General features: G+C 51.1%; 1 protein-coding gene and 1 long non-coding RNA gene across 2 annotated transcripts; both read right to left on the reverse strand.

The window, feature by feature from the left end:
- Nucleotides 1-2,787: 2,787 nt before the first annotated feature.
- On the reverse strand, nucleotides 2,788-6,839 carry LOC134757766 (uncharacterized). Its single transcript, XR_010132202.1, has 2 exons — nucleotides 6,021-6,839; nucleotides 2,788-3,859 (listed from the first exon to the last, which is right to left on the reverse strand). It is a non-coding gene; the product is annotated as an uncharacterized lncRNA (long non-coding RNA).
- A 1,080-nt stretch (nucleotides 6,840-7,919) lies between these two features.
- On the reverse strand, nucleotides 7,920-15,580 carry TNFSF14 (TNF superfamily member 14). Its single transcript, XM_055371456.2, has 4 exons — nucleotides 14,837-15,580; nucleotides 12,416-12,452; nucleotides 12,116-12,157; nucleotides 7,920-10,361 (listed from the first exon to the last, which is right to left on the reverse strand). Exons 1-4 carry the CDS (start codon nucleotides 15,053-15,055, stop codon nucleotides 9,937-9,939), a joined length of 723 nt encoding a protein of 240 aa, XP_055227431.1. The 5' UTR covers nucleotides 15,056-15,580; the 3' UTR covers nucleotides 7,920-9,936.
- Between the last annotated feature and the right edge of the window lie 218 nt (nucleotides 15,581-15,798).

Consider the following 15,798-nt stretch of genomic DNA (forward strand, 5'->3'; position numbering starts at 1 on the left):
ACTCCAGCGGGGGTTGGGGCCAGGCGCTGGGGGCTCTCCTACCTCCCACCAGCCCAGCAAGGGCAGGGAAGGCAGAAAACTGCCCTGAATCCACTGCATACCCTTGGCAGAAGTAAAGGGCATCCTTGCCTCTCTCGGTCCACAGTTCTGCGTCTAAGATGTGCAGACAGTAACAGCTCCTGCCCGAAGCCAAAGGATGCATATAAATGTATAACTCACACAAGACGCCTAGGCCTTGAATAGGCCGGGCACGGTGGCTCAAGCCTGTAATCCCAGCAGTCTGGGAGGCTGAGGGGGTGGATCACCTGAGGTTGAGAGTTCGAGACCAGCCTGGCCAACATGGTGAAACCTCGTCTCTACTAAAAATACAAAAAGAAAAAAAAAATTAGCTGGTTGTGGTGGGCACCTGTAATCCCAGCTACTCGGGAGGCTGAGGCAGGAAAATCACTTGAACCCGGGAGGCAGAGGTTGCAGGTTGCAGTGAGCTGAGATCACAACATTGCACTCCAGCCTGGGAGACAGAGGGAGACTCAGCCTCAAAAAAAAAAAAAAAGAAAGAAAGAAAGAAAGAAATTCGTTTATGTTTCATACATACCTTGTACACATAGACTGAAGATAATTTCATAAAATAGTTTTAATAATTTTGTGCATTACACAAAGTTGGTGTACATTGAACCATTTGAAAGCAAAGGTCACTGTCTCAGCCACCCATGTGGACAATCTGTGGTTGCTTGGCATCATCATCATTCCTTTTATTTATTTATTATTTTTATTTATTTATTTTTTTTGAGACAGAGTTGTGCTCTGTTGCCCAGGCTAGAGTGCAATGGCGTGATCTCAGCTCACCACAACCTCCACCTCCTGGATTCAAGCGATTCTCTTGCCTTAGCCTCCCAAGTAGCTGGGATTACAGGCACGTGCCACCATGCCCAGCTAATTTTGTATTTTAGTAGAAATGAGGTTTCACCATGTTGACCAGGCTGGTCTCGAGCTCCTGACCTCAGGTGATCCACCCGCCTCGGCTGGAATTCCAAAGTGCTGTGTTGTAACCGGGCAAGTTATAGAGAAATGCCACACTCTTAGACTAATTAAGGAGTCCTTTATTAGCCGGTGACTGAGAGACGGCTAGCGCTCAAAATTCTCTGAGCCCTGAAGAAGGGGCTAGGTTTCTTTTTATACCTTGGTTTAGAAGGGGAGGAGGGAGCTGAGCTGAAGCAATTTTATGGAAGCAAAACAGGCAAGAAAATTAAAAAGATAAATGGTAAAAGGAAAACAAAGAGTTCCAGGTGCAGGGGCTTTAAATCTATCACAAGGTGATAGACGCGGGGGCTTTGGGTGCTATCAACCGGACGAATTCCTGGGAACTGTGGATATAGCTTGCCACAATATCTTACCAGTAATTGCATTCTTGGATGTGCTGGGAGTCAGCTTAAGTCCTTGAGGAAGGCGGGTGGGTGAGGGACTGCAAGCAAAGGAGTCAAAATGGAGTCGGCCTGGCTCTCTCAGCTAAGGGAGGGTCAATCAGGTTAAAAACAAGGTAGGGTATCACATTCCCCACTCGTGTTTTGGGGAATCGAATCATTGATTCCTCGGTTATAACAAGGGGGTTATATTGGGTCCTAAGATACATAAGTTTGACAGAAGCTATGTGCTGCTTTATAAAGTTAAGAACCCATTTAATATACAAGGCCTGAAGACTAACAAGAGGAGGAGAAAGGGTCCTGCCAATCCAGTAATGAGAGTAGTCAGCCATGGATTCCAATTAAACATGTTTTGGTACCAGGGGGTGTTATTTTCTCGTTTTTCCTGGCATCTATCTAGATTTTCTCAAACTTTTTGGAGAGTATCTTTTATGACTCCAGATTGATTGGCATAGAAACAACGACTCTCTCCTAGAGCTGTGCGTAGCCCTCCTTGGGAGAGAAATAGCAGATCTAAGCCTCGGCGGTTTTGAAGAACTACTTCAGCTAGAGACTCTACCTGGGTATGCAGTGTATTTATGGCTGATTGGAGATTGCTTAAATTAGCATCTACTTGTTTTTTTTTTTTTTTTCTGAGACGGAGTCTCGCTCTGTCACCCAGGCTGGAGTGCAGTGGCACAATCTCAGCTCACTGCAAGCTCTGCCTTCCAGGTTCACGCCATTCTCCTGCCTCAGCCTCCTCCCAAGTAGCTGGGACTACAGGTGCCCGCCACCACGCCCGGCTCATTTTTTGTATTTTTAGTAGAAACGGGGTTTCACCGTGTTAGCCAGGATGGTCTTGATCTCCTGACCTCGTAATCCACCTGCCTTGGCCTCCCAAAGTGCTGGGATTACGGGCATGAGCCACCGCACCCGGCCAGCATCTACTTGTTGAGACAGGGACATTAGTCCGGTCTCTCCTTGAACCAGGGCAGCCGTGCCAATGGCTGCTGATCCAGCTATGCTATGGCCGGCCAGAAGGGGCACAAGGAGTGGGGCAGCTCGGCGAAACCTGGAATGTAATTCAGGGGGAGCGATGAGAAGCTGTCCTTCTGGCCCACTGTACATGTAGACCTGGGGGACCACATGAACCAACACGCACAGGAGGGGTCCTGGTTCAGTCCCATTGATGCAGCGAGTGAGACGTAAAGTGCGGGCTAACCAGGTATTGTTAGGTGCCTGGTAGGAGACTGAGGCACTTAAGGGAGTAAGTAGAGACTGATTACAGGTAGCCTGTAAGGGAGAAGTAGAGAAGTTATATCCAGTGCTAATTAGAGAGGAAGTATTCCCGGACATGTCTCCTAGTATGAGGGCATGGGGGCGTGTATGACAAGAAAGAGAGCCCATTTTATTTTGTTTTGTTTTGTTTTGTTTGAGGAAGAGTCTCGCTCTGTTGCCCAGGCTGGAATGCAGTGGCACAATCGTGGCTCACTGCAAGCTCTGCCTCCCGGGTTCACGCCATTCTCCTGCCTCAGCCTCCTGAGTAGCTGGGACTACAGGCGCCCACCACCACGCCCAGCTAATTTTTTGTATTTTTAGTACAGACAGGGTTTCACTGTGTTAGCCAGGATGGTCTCGATCTCCTGACCTCATGATCCACCCACCTCGGCCTCCCAAAGTTCTGGGATTACAGGCGTGAGCCACTGTGCCTGGCGAAAGAAAGCCCATTTTAAGCATAGCTTCTACTCCTAATCCAACATAATATGGGGGTTTGGCCTTCAGGCACAACCAACAATCTCGGGCTAGTTGAGGCTGGGTGAGATTAAGGAGGTGATGTACCCTGTCCAGAATGGACATCAGGCTGGGTTGGAGGTGTTGTCGTTGCAGCTGAGGTTTAGGAACCAGGAACGGCGGTGGGAAAGTTAAATCGACCCTGTCTGGGTGTTTTGGGAACATAGGATTACCTAAATCAGTTAAAGGTCCGATTGGCTTAGCAGAGCTCTATGGGACCAGGATTTTTTTCTGGATGGTGAACATAGTTCCAACATTAAATCCTGAGATATAAAGCCTTAATCCCCATGACATGCCATAATACCATTGAGCTGTACCAGGGTTACGGATAGTTATAGTAAGAGGGTTACAATTTCTCATAGTACACAGTCTAGGATGGGAAGTGCGAGTTATGGAGAGGGTTGAGGACTGGGTTGATCCTCCAGGGTAAGTGGCTAGGGTTACACAGGACCAGTGAGGGCAGAAAAACTGATAAGAATCTTGACAACTTCAGTCAGGGTGATTTCCAAGACAGAGGTAAAAGTCAGTGCCCTGGAGTCCTTTTTCTGCACCTTTAGAGTTTCCACATGCAGTCCGGCTTCCTATGTGTCCAAACCCTGCTGCAAGGTTGACGTTCCCTGTTCCCATGACCGGCAGATTGTGTTGCTCTTCACGGGTGAGGGCAGGCTCTGGAAACAAAGCACAAAAATCGACTGCAAAAGAGACTTCCTTGGAGGTCCCCGCCTTCCAGGTGGTGATTGCAAACACACGTCCTGTCGTGAAAGAAGTAAGGAGAAAAGAGTAGGAAGGAGCAGAGGGCATGACAGGTGGAAACAAACAAAAGAGGTAAATAAAAAGAATTAATCCAATGGCTTCACTCGACTTAGGTGCAGTTTTAAGGGGCCCGACCCAGGCTTGGGGTCCCATGTTTCTTGCTGGACTTTGTTGGCCTTTTTGATGTGAGAGTGATGAACCCAAGCAGGAATGCTGTCCACTTTCAGACCTGTCGGCATGATGAGGATGACAGTATGAGGTCCTTTCCAGGCAGGAGTGAGTCCTTCCTTCTGGAACTTTTTTTTTTTTTTTTTTTTTTTTTTTGAGACGGAGTCTCGCTCTGTCGCCCAGGCTGAAGTGCAGTGGAGCGATCTTGGCTCACTGCAACCTCCGCCTCCTGGGTTCACGCCATTCTCCTGCCTCAGCCTCCCGAGTAGCTGGGACTACAGGCATCTGCCACCACGCCCGGCTAATTTTTTGTATTTTTTAGAGACGGGGTTTCACCGTGTTAGCCAGGATGGTCTCGATCTCCTGACCTCGTGATCCGCCCGCCTCGGCCTCCCAAAGTGCTGGGATGACAGGCGTGAGTCACCGCGCCCGGCCGAGAAATTTTGTAACATACGTTGGGAGAGGGCTCCAATCTCTACAGGGCTGGGAAGAAGAGTTTCCCATTCTGGAGGCAATTAACAAGGTTTAAGCAGAAATATAAAACCCAGCACGGACAGAGAAATTCACGGCCTAGAGGGCTGCAGTATCGGAAGAACAGAGGTAGATGTGCGGGGTAAGGGATGGGGATGAGGAGGAAAAGGGGCCACTCGGATCTTCTCAGGCTGGGAGGAGCCGTGCTGGGCAGCGCTGGGTCACCAGGACTACTCCGCAGTCCCCCCGCCCCGCCTCCAGGCCCGGTCAGGCGCTGCAAGCCCAGCTCAGAAGCCCGGCCCGGGACCAAGGTCACCGCAGCAGTCCGGGCCCCTGCGTTCTGAGCCGGGTGCGGACGCGCTGGTACTCGGGGAAGTCAGCGTCTTTGACGCCTGAAGGCGCAGGAGCGGGAGTCCCTGGGGGAGAGGGTCCAGCACCGTCACCTCCCACTCCTCACCCGTGGGTTGGGGAGCCCCTGCTGTGGGGGAAGGAGGCTGTTTCGTTTGTAAACTGGCGGAGGAGTGGCCCCTGGGCCTGGAAACCCGAAGAGACACGCCTGAGACCCCCTGTAATAGAAAATCTGCACTAAAGGACTTTGAAGAAGTCCTTGCCCAGTCGTCTTGGGCAATATGGGTAACCTGACACATGAAATTTAGACAGACACCAAACAGGACAATAGACACTAAACAGGACAATAGACACTGGGGTATATAGACAATTATGACAATTTTTATAGACAGACAAGGGGTGGGGGTCCCGTGATGGGATCAGTCAGATGCCCGCCTGGCCACTCCCCTTGTGAGGACTTAGGTTCCTCTTAGCATTGGCAGGCCGGTATAAACGCCCGGTTCAGATCCAGCTATGCTCAATGCTGCCCTAAGCCTTATGAGGTCACCACGGAACCACAGGTGAGGGCCCACTCGAACTCTGTAGCTTTTGCCGTGGAGCTACAAACTGAAAATTCAAGCGCAAGCCCTTGACTTCCACATTCACTCACTCACTCCCACAAGAGTTTATTACTATTCTTTAATACCCGTTTTAAAACAGAGGTCTCCTTGAGACCTCAACGAGAGAAGAAGAGATAGAGAGAGAGAGAGAAAGAAAGAGACTAGTCTTACAGAGATGCCTGACAGAAACCAGGACTCTGTCCTCCAGCATCCTGGAATATGGACAGAGTCAGAGGGATGCCCTCATCAGAGCCGCTTCCCTCCCAGAGAAACAGAGTCAGACAGAAACCAGGACTCTGTCCTCCAGCATCCTGGAATATGGACAGAGTCAGAGGGATGCCCTCATCAGAGCCGCTTCCCTCCCAGAGAAACAGAGTCAGACAGAAACCAGGACTCTGTCCTCCAGCGTCCTGGAATATGGACAGAGTCAGAGGGACGCCCTCATCAGGGCCACCTCCCTCCCAGTGAAACAGAGTCAGATCTGACTTACCTTCCCGGGACCAGAAACTGAGGACTCAGGAGTTGAATTTGGTTGAGCACACCGGCAGCCGATCTGTCCCCATCTGGAAGACGGTGGCCTACATGGCCCTGGAACGTCTTTAGGTGGCGCCTCCCCTATAAGCTCGCCGTCTGTCCAGGGGAGCCCGGAACGGGTCCAGATTTCACCCGGTGGCGGATCTCGCTGTGGCCTCCAAATGTTGTAACCGAGTGAGTTATAGAGAAACGCCACACTCTTAGACTAATTCAGGAGTCCTTTATTAGCTGGCGACTGAGAGATGGCTAGCGCTCAAAATTTTCTCGACCCCAAAGAAGGGGCTAGGTTTCTTTTTATACCTTGGTTTAGAAGGGGAAGAGGGAGCCGAGCTGAAGCAATTTTCCAGAAACAAAACAGGCAAGAAAGTGAAAAAGATAAATGGTAAAAGGAAAACAAACAGTTCCAGGTGCAGGGGCTTTAAATCTATCACAAGGTGATAGACACAGGGGCTTTGGGTGCTATCAACCGGACGAATTCCTGGGAACTGTGGATATAGCTTGCCACAGTATCTTATCAGTAATTGCATTCTTGGATGCGCTGGGAGTCAGCTTAAGTCCTTGAGGAAGGGGGGTGGGTGAGGGACTGCAAGCGAAGAAGCCAAAATAGAGTCTGCCTGGCTCTCTCAGCTAAGGGAGAGTCAATCAGATTAAAAACAAGGTAGGGTATCACATTGGAATTACGGGCGTGAGCCACCGCACCCAGCCGACATCACCATCATTCCTGACTCTGAATTTATATACTACTAACCAGCAATCATTTTCCTCTACCTATTCAACACAGAAGTACTTAACAGTAAAAGATGAGAGATACCTATCTGGCATGTGAGAAAATGATATATAGCTACTGACGGGGATTTCCTTTGAGGATGCTGAGTAAACTTCGTGGTGTGTGCCTGCATTTCCACTGCAATCTGTCATATGTGATGGGTTGTGGAATTTCCCACTTGTGGCATCACACTGGGGCTCAAAGGGTTTCAGATTTTGGAGCATGTTTTTTTGTTTTTTGAGATGGGAGTCTTGCTCTGTCACCCAGGCTGGAGTGCAGTGGTGTGATCTCAGCTCACTGCAACCTCAACCTCCAAGGTTCCTGCCTCAGCCTCCCGAGTAGCTGGGGTTACAGGCGCCCCCCACCACACCCAGGTAATTTTTTGTATTTTTAGTAGAGACGGGGTTTCGCCACGTTGGCCAGGCTGGTCTGGAGCTCCTGACCTCAGGTTATCCGTCCACTTTGACCTCCCGAAGTGCTGGGATTACAGGCATGAGCCACCATACCCGGCCTAGATTTTGGAGCATTTTGAATTTGGGATGGTAAATCTGTACTGTTGTTCCTCTCCCCTCACAACCATTTTGCCGATGGGGAAACTGAAGCATTGAGAGGTGATGGAAATTGCTGGAGGTCATATAGCTGGTGAGTGGCAGAGTGGACTCAGAACCCAGGATCACTGATTGCAAAATCTGTTTCCTTCATCTCTGTACAGTGCAACAATGACAAGAATACTATTGGCAATAACAACAATAACCCACAAATTTTGACTTGTCATTCACAACAACAGCAAAACAATAACAACAATACATTCACCTCTGGGGTCGAAACCCATATCCTAGAATCCTAGGAACTAAGGATTCCCTCCAGCCACACTGCAGCAATGCTCATTTGCATAGACCCTCTAATTTGTATGCATATCATTATCCGCCCCCACCCAACCCACCAGCTCCCTGTGTCTTATGCTTCCAGCTGGCTTGGCGGATTGTCACTCTGTCCTGGATGTGTCTAATAAGGGCGTCTTGCGGGATGTAGCCTCTACTTCCTCAGGAATTGGGGATTGGAGAGGAAGCCAGATGCAGACGTGAGGTCTCTGGTTTCCCCCACATTTCCTGCATGGACTTGAGCCGACTGGGTCCAGGTTCCTCGTCTGTAGAATGACCTCCATGGGTCATTACCTCCATCCCTCTGCCTCTAGGAGCCACCACTTGTTGCTGATGGTTGCCCCCCATCCGACTCCTCCCTTTCCCTGTGGGGCTCTTTAGGCCTGACAATTCCTCTCCACCCTTCTTCAGTTTGTTCCCCTAAGAACTAGACAGATCCAGGTACAACTATTTGCCATTTATTTCAAAGATCAGTGGTTAAGAGGCCCAGGGTTATGAACAAGGTCTGGTCCTCACCCCGAGATGTGTTAGTCTGGGCTGGGGAGGGCCCTCAGGCTGTGTGTATATGTGTGTAATGTGTGTTTGTCATTGTGATGTGTGTGTGATGTGTGTGTCATTGTGATGTTGTGTGTGTGTAATGTTGTGTGTTTGTCATTGTGATGTGTGTGTAATGTGTGTTTGTCATCGTGATGTTGTGTGTGTGATGTGTGTGTCATTGTGATGTTGTGTGTGTGTGATGTTGTATATTTGTCATTGTGATATTGTGTGTGTGTGTGTGTAACCAGGTCTGACTATAACTTGGTCTGTCTGTGTCTAATGTAATGAGTATTAATTACCAAGTGTGACGGTGACACCTCTGGGAGTGGCTGTGTAGCTGGGATGCTGAGTTCTGTGTGCTTGTGTTATAACATACACACAGTGCTGTGACTGTCTGTGATGCCGTCTGTGACTTCCATGTGATTGTGCGGTTGTGCATGAATCTGGCACTTCGCGTGTATGAGTCTATAGTTGTGAAAGAGTGGCTGAGATTATGCAGCCATGTGACAGATTTTGTGGGATGCCATAGGTGTGACTGTATAGTCATTCTTTCTTCCTTCCTTTCAATCAGCAAGCATTTCCCTAGAGCATGCTTTGTGCCAGGCCCTGGGCTGGATGCCGGGGACAGATCCGTGGTGTCCTATTAGGGATGTCTATGCTTGGCAGTGATGAAATCAGCCATGGTGGTAGCATTTACACCATGGAAATTGGCAAACATTACAAAGCTGTCCCCCTCCCAGGACAGCTGGTTGTTAAACAGTTATGAGCACACTGCCGTGCTCATGTATCTGAGTGTAACTCTTTGTGACCAGGCTGAGGTGTGGCCACCAGCCTGTGGGTGGGATCTGAGTATGTGACTCTGACTGTAGGTGGGGTGGGGCTGGGCTCTTCATGATGAGTCCCGATGATCAGTCTCCCGCCCACCCTGTCCATACTCATGATGAGAGTAGGGAAGTGGATGAAGTTTCCCACCCCCAGCCAAGTTCCTGGAATCCCAAGTCCCACTTTCTTCTCAATCAAAAGCATAAATACCCACCCCTCACCCCTTCTTCCTGAATATCAGGCAAATCAACTTTACCCAATGTTTGGGGGCCCACAGACCCCAAGTCTCTGGGTTTCTGTCCTTAGTATTGTCCGTGGCAGGGTCTGCAGTCTACGTGGGTCTTCTGAAGGTGCCTGCTGGGGCTTCAGCCCCTCGAGATGCCTGAGTTCTTGGTCCTTGGTGGTGCCCACTGAGCTCTCCGCCTTTGAGTTTTGGGTTCCCTGGAGTGTCCCCCAAGATGTGTTTCCTGAGTTTTCTTTTTTCTTCCTTTCTTTTTTTTGAGGCAAAGTCTCACTCCGTTTCCCAGGTTGGAGTGCAGTGGTGTGATCTCGGCTCACTGCAACCTCCGCCTCCCGGGTTTAAGCAAAATTCTCCTGCCTCAGCCTCCTGAGTAGCTGGGATTACAGGCAGGCACCACCACGTCCGGCTAATTTTTGTATTTTTAGTAGAGATGGGGTTTTGCCATGTTAGGCAGGCTGGTCTCCAACTCCTGACCTCAGGTGATCCGCCTGCCTTGGCCTCCCAAAGTGCTGGGATTACAGGCGAGAGCCACCACGCCCAGCCTCTGCTTCGTGAGTTTTCTTTCCCCTGAGGCACCCTCTGAGTTCTCCACGTGTCAGACCCATGTCCAATGCACCACGCTCCTTCACACCATGAAAGCCCCGAAGTAAGACCGGGTACCGTCACGCAGTCGAACCAGGCGTTCATCCAGCACACGGACGACCACCTCCTCCCCAGCCTCCAGGTGCACCACACCACCCAGGAAGCTGCTGTCCCACCAGACGCGGGAGCTGCTGGTGGCCCGTCCGCAGGGTGACTGCTGGCTGACCAACAGCTCCAGCTCCTCGGGGTAGCGGGGTGTGCGCTTGTAGAGGCCGTGGGTGATGGTGCTGGCCAGGCCCAGCGGGCAGCCCACACCGCCCAGCTGCACCTTGGAGTAGATGTAGTAGTAGCCAGCTTTGGTGGCCACAAGGGCCCCATCGTGGTAGCTGAGGCCCCTCAGGAAGGCCAGGCCCAGCTGAGTCTCCCATAGCAGCGGCCCCCCGCTGCCCGTCAAGCTGGAGTTGGCCCCTGTTGGGAAGAGAGAGACAAAGGGGGCTGCCGGTCAGCACATGTCTTCCTCTGTTGCTTGTTTGTTTGTTTGTTTGTATGTTTGACACAGAGTCTCACTCTGTGGCCCAGGCTGGAGTGCGGTGGCGTGATCTCGGCTTACTGCGGCCTCCGCCTCCCAGGTTCAAGCGATTGTACTGCTTCAGTCTCCTGAGTAGCTGGGACTACAGGTGCCCGCCACCGCACCCAGTTACTTTTTGTAGTTTTAGTAGAGACGGGGTTTTGCCATGTTGTTGAGGCTGGTCTTGAACTCCTGACTTCAGGTGATCCACCCGCCTCGGCCTCCCAGAGTGCTGGGATTACAGGTGTGAGCCACCACGCCCGGCCTCACATGTCTTACTCCTGCTGTGTGACTCCAGGCCAGTCACCACTAGGCTGTTTGTGTGTGTGTGTGCATGTGTGTGCGTGTGTGTGTGTGTGTGTGTGTTTGTAGAGGTGGGGGTCTCACAATGTGGCCCAGGCTGGTCTCGAATTCCTGTGCTCAACCGATCCTTCAGGCTCCCAAGTGCTAGGATTACAGGCATGAACCACCACCCTGCCTAGCCTGTTTGTATGTATTAATTTGCTTTATCCCTGCTTTGCAGATGAGGGAAACTGAGGCACAGGGAAGCAAATTAACTTGCTTAGTCTACATCTCAACTCTTTGCATCCCTCTTTTGCAGGTGGGGAAACTGAGGCATGGAACCGTTAAGTGATTTGCCAAAAGTGTCAAAACTTGGGCTGGGTGTGGCGTCTCACCCGTATAATCCCAGCACTTTGGGAGGCTGAGGCAGGAAGATCCCTGAGCCCAGGAGTTTGAGGCCAGGAGTTCCAGATGAAGTAACACAGGGAGACCCTGTCTCTACAAAAAACAAAAAAATTAGCTGGGCATGGTGGCAGGCACCTGTAGTCCCAGCTGCTGGGGAAGCTGAAGTGGGAGGATCGCTTGCACCTGGCAAGTTGAGGGTGCAGTGAGCCATGATAGCGCCAGTCCAGCCTAGTTGACAGAGTAAGACCCTGTCTCAAAAAAAAAAAAAAAAAAAAAATGTCCAAACATGCAAGTTTGCAAAACCAAGAAACCAAAGCGGCACCTCGTACTCGCTGTGTGCCTCAGTTTTCCTCTCTGTAAAATGCACATATTAATAGCACCTGCTTGGAATGTAATGAATTAATATGTAGAAAGCGTGTCACAGCACATAACACAGCATAAGCACTATATGAGAGTTCATTAAATTAATAAAACTAGGCTGGGCCCGGTGGCTCACGCCTGTAATCCCAGCACTTTGGGAGGCTGAGGCGGGAGGATCACCTGAGATCAGGAGTTTGAGACCAGCCTGGCCAACATGGCGAAATCCTGTCTCTACTAAAAATACAACAAAATTAACCGGGCGTGGTGGTGCATGCCTGTAATCCCAGGTACTTGGGAGGCTGAGGCAGAAGAATCGCTTGAACCCGGGAGGCGAAGACTGCAGTGAGCCGAGATCATGCCACTGCATCCCAGCCTGGGCGACAGAGTGAGACTGTCTCAAAAATAAATAAATAAATAAATAAATAGAAATAAAAAATAATAAAATAAATAAAACTGGAAATACATAGCACTTGCAGCCTATGTTCTGAGCAACTCTGTGAGTAAATAAGCAATGAATGAATGAATACACTGATATGTATGGCGTTTATCTGGTCTTCCCGAGACGCCCTGACCCCTGCCCCTCGCCAGGATCCAGGGCCCCTCTCACCTGTGAGATGCGCTGCTGGGTTGACCTCGTGAGACCTTCGCTCTGGGGAAAGAGGGTCAGAGGTTAGAGACGAAGACAGTGGAGGTAAAAAGCCAGCCTCCTAAAGGGCCACCGTGTACACCTCCTGGAATCAACCCCACCCCTTCCGGAGTGACCCAAACTTCTGCTTCTCAGGCCTGGGGGAGGGGCACCTGTGAGGATTTGGCCAGTTGTGCAAATCATATTGGGCAATTGACCGAGGGGTGGGGGCGGCGTGGGAATCATCACACCTCCTTCCCTGGGACCAGGACCCTGAATCACCTTGTATCAGCTGCTCCCAGGAGCCTGCATGTCCGTCCTGAAAATGCAGAAGGGGCCTGCGGTAAGAACCTGCAGCGGGGGCCACGCCCTCGCATTGCTCACACACGGCTATGAGACACGAGGACCATAGCCACCGACACCACCCTCAGACACGTATACAGGGCCACATACTCTCACTTGCAGACACACACCCCCTGTCCAGCAGCCTCACAACCACTTGGTGCCTCAGTTTCCCTCTATGTAAATGGAGTTACAAATCGTGTCTGCTTGGCATTTAATGAATTAATATATTTGAGGCATTATTACAGTGCTTGGCACATAGTATGCACTAGAGAAAAGTTTAATAGGTCGGTTGCATTGGCTCACACCTCTAATCCCAGCACTTCGGGAGGCCGAGGTGGGCAGATTACCTGAGGTCAGGAGTTCGAGACCAGCCTGGCCAACACAGTAAAACCCTGTATCTACTAAAACTACAAAAATTAGCTGGGCGTGATGGTGGGTGCCTGTAATTCCAGCTGCTCTGGAGGCTGAGGCAGGAGAATCGCTTGAACCTGGGAGGTTGCAGTGGGCCCAGATTGTGCCACTGCATTCTAGCCTGGGTGACAGAGTGAGAGTCTATCTCAAAAAAAATAAATAAATAAATAAAAGGGTTTAATAAATAAATAACATTGCCCAGAGCAGTGGCTTACACCTGTAATCCCAGCACTTTGGGAGGCCAAAGTGGGAGGACAGCTTGAGGCCAGGAGTTTAAGACCAGCCTGGGCAACACAACAAGACCTCATCTCTACAGAAAATTTCTAAGATTAGCCAGGCATGGTGGTGCGTGCCTGTAGTCCCAGCTACTCATGAAGCTGGGACAGGAGGCTTGCTTAAGCCCAGGAGTTCAAGGCTGCAGTGAGCTATGATCGTGCCACTCCACTCTAGCCTGGGAAGCAGAGTGAGACACAGTCTCTAAGATAAATAAATATGTAATTAATTAAATAAATAATATTTAAAAATACATGGACAAGGCCAGGCGTGGTGGCTCACACCTGTAATCCCAGCACTTTGGGAGGCTGAGGCAGGTGGATCACTTGAGGTCAGGAGTTCGAGACAAGTCTGGCCAACATGGTGAAACCCCGTCTCTACTAAAAATACACAAATTAGCCAGGCACGGTGGCGGATGCCTGTGATCCCGCTACTGCTCAGGAGGCTGAGACAGGGGAATCACTTGAACCTGGGAGGTGGGGTTGTAGTGAGCCAAGACTGCACCACTACACTACAGTCTGGGCTATGGGAGAGAAACCTTGTCTCAAAAAAAAAAAAAATGCGGACAGCGAGATGGCTGGACACATGGACACCACCCTTGGGATATAGCACCTGCCACAAGGCACAGACCTCAGTATCATCATGACGCTGAGAAGACACATGTGGGCTCAGATGCGTGGACATGTGGTTTGTGGTTTATGGATCCATGTGCGTCTACAGACACAGAGACCCAGAGACAAAGACAGACAACGTGAATACACCAGCTGCAGCTAGGTGGGTGTGTGGACATGTGGGTACATGCACATACGTCCACATGGGTATGTGGACACGAATGTGTGGCCACCAGATCCAGACCCAGGACACAAAAGGGGCCAAGCCCACAGGGGTATGGTGTTGGGCACACATAGACCCCCAGGTGAGGCACACAGACAGACGGACACATCCACAGCCAGCTGGAAGCAGACCGAGAAATTTCCACAGATGGAAATGGTCAGAGAATTAATGACAATTGCAGTAACAGTAATAAGAGTACAGAGAAGGCCAGGCGCAGTGGCTCACACCTATAATCCCAGCACTTTGGGAGGCTGAGGCGGGTGGATCTCCTGAGGTCGGGAGTTTGAGACCAGCCTGACAAACATAGAGAAACCCCATCTCTACTAAAAATACAAAATTGGCCAGGCATGGTGGCGCATGCCTGTAATCCCAGCTACTCGGGAGGCTGAGGCAGGAGAATCACTTGAACCCGGGAGGCAGAGGTTGTGGTGAGCAGAGATCATGCCATTGCACTCCAGCCTGGGCAACGAGTGAAACTCCGTCTCAAAAATAAAAAAGTACAGAGAAAATACATGCGTGTGTGCACAGGGGTGTGCATGGCAGTGTTGGGGTGTCAGTTCCGACGGGTGGAGCTGGCATCGTCTGGTACTACACACGCCATAGCATACTTCGTCCCCTATGAAGAGACTGCCCTTATTTTGTAGATGAAGACACTGAGGTTCAGAGAGGTGAATTCACTTGCCCAAGGCTGGGAGCAGCAACCAGTCAAGCCAGCTGCTCTTAGCCTGTGCCCTGTCCTGCACACACACACACACACACACACAGACACACAGTGACCCACAATGACACAGGGGAGCCCCCCTCGCTTCCACCTGCTGTCAGCCCCCCGGTCCCACTCACAGGCAGGCGGGTGACCATCTCTCCTAGACGCCAGTGCAGCCGCAGGAGGAACCAGCCTTGGACGGCCAGCCCGGCCCCCATCAGCAACAGCAGGAGACTCAGACCCACCCGGGCCAAACTGCACGACTGTCTCCGGCGGCTTCGTCCCAGCCTCGTGAATGGGATGTCGGTCTGTCCATCCACCACAAACACTGAGGGCCGTACGACAGTCTCCTCCATGCCCAAGGTGTCTGGAGCAGGGCTGACACGCCTGGGTCCTTCAACCTCAGAGGAAACCGAAATTGCTCAACACTCCTGGGCTGTGCACGCTGCGGACAGGCACCCGTGGGCCGCCTTTAGAGCTGGGGTTCAGCCCCACCCCTTCCCCCACTCACCCTCCTCTTCTTCCGGTCCCCGCCGCCCCCAGCCTTGGCCCTGTCTCACTCTCACTCATACAGACTCTCACACTTTCCAGAGGCTTCTGAAAATGTGACTCAGGTGGCAAGTGCAGTGGGGAGCCCCCAGCTTTCCCTTCTTGGATGCTTCATTCGCTTGGGGCCACCAAATATTGACTGAGGACTTTCTGCCCATGCCAGGCTCTGCTCTCGGTGTGGGGGATGCAGCAATGAACAACAGCAAGAAGGGTCCCTGCTCCTCTTCTGGCGGAGCCAGAGAGACAAGAAACCTCGTAAACAAGAAAATAATACGTTGTGGGTTTTTTTGTTCGTTTGTTTATTTGTTTTGTTTTTGAGATGGAGTCTCACTCTGTTGTCCAGGCTGGAGTGCAGTGGCGTGATCTCAGCTTACTACAACCTCCACCTCCTGGGTTCAAGCAATTCTCCTGCCTCAGCCTCCCAAGTAGCGGGGATTACAGGTGTGCACCACCACGCCTGGCTGCTTTTTGTATTTTTAGTAGAGATGGGGTTTCACCATGTTGGTCAGGCTGGTCTCGAACTCCTGACCTCAAGCGATCCACCCACCTC

This window comes from Gorilla gorilla, chromosome 20 (genome assembly GCF_029281585.2).
Source record: "Gorilla gorilla gorilla isolate KB3781 chromosome 20, NHGRI_mGorGor1-v2.1_pri, whole genome shotgun sequence".
NCBI lineage: Eukaryota > Metazoa > Chordata > Mammalia > Primates > Hominidae > Gorilla > Gorilla gorilla.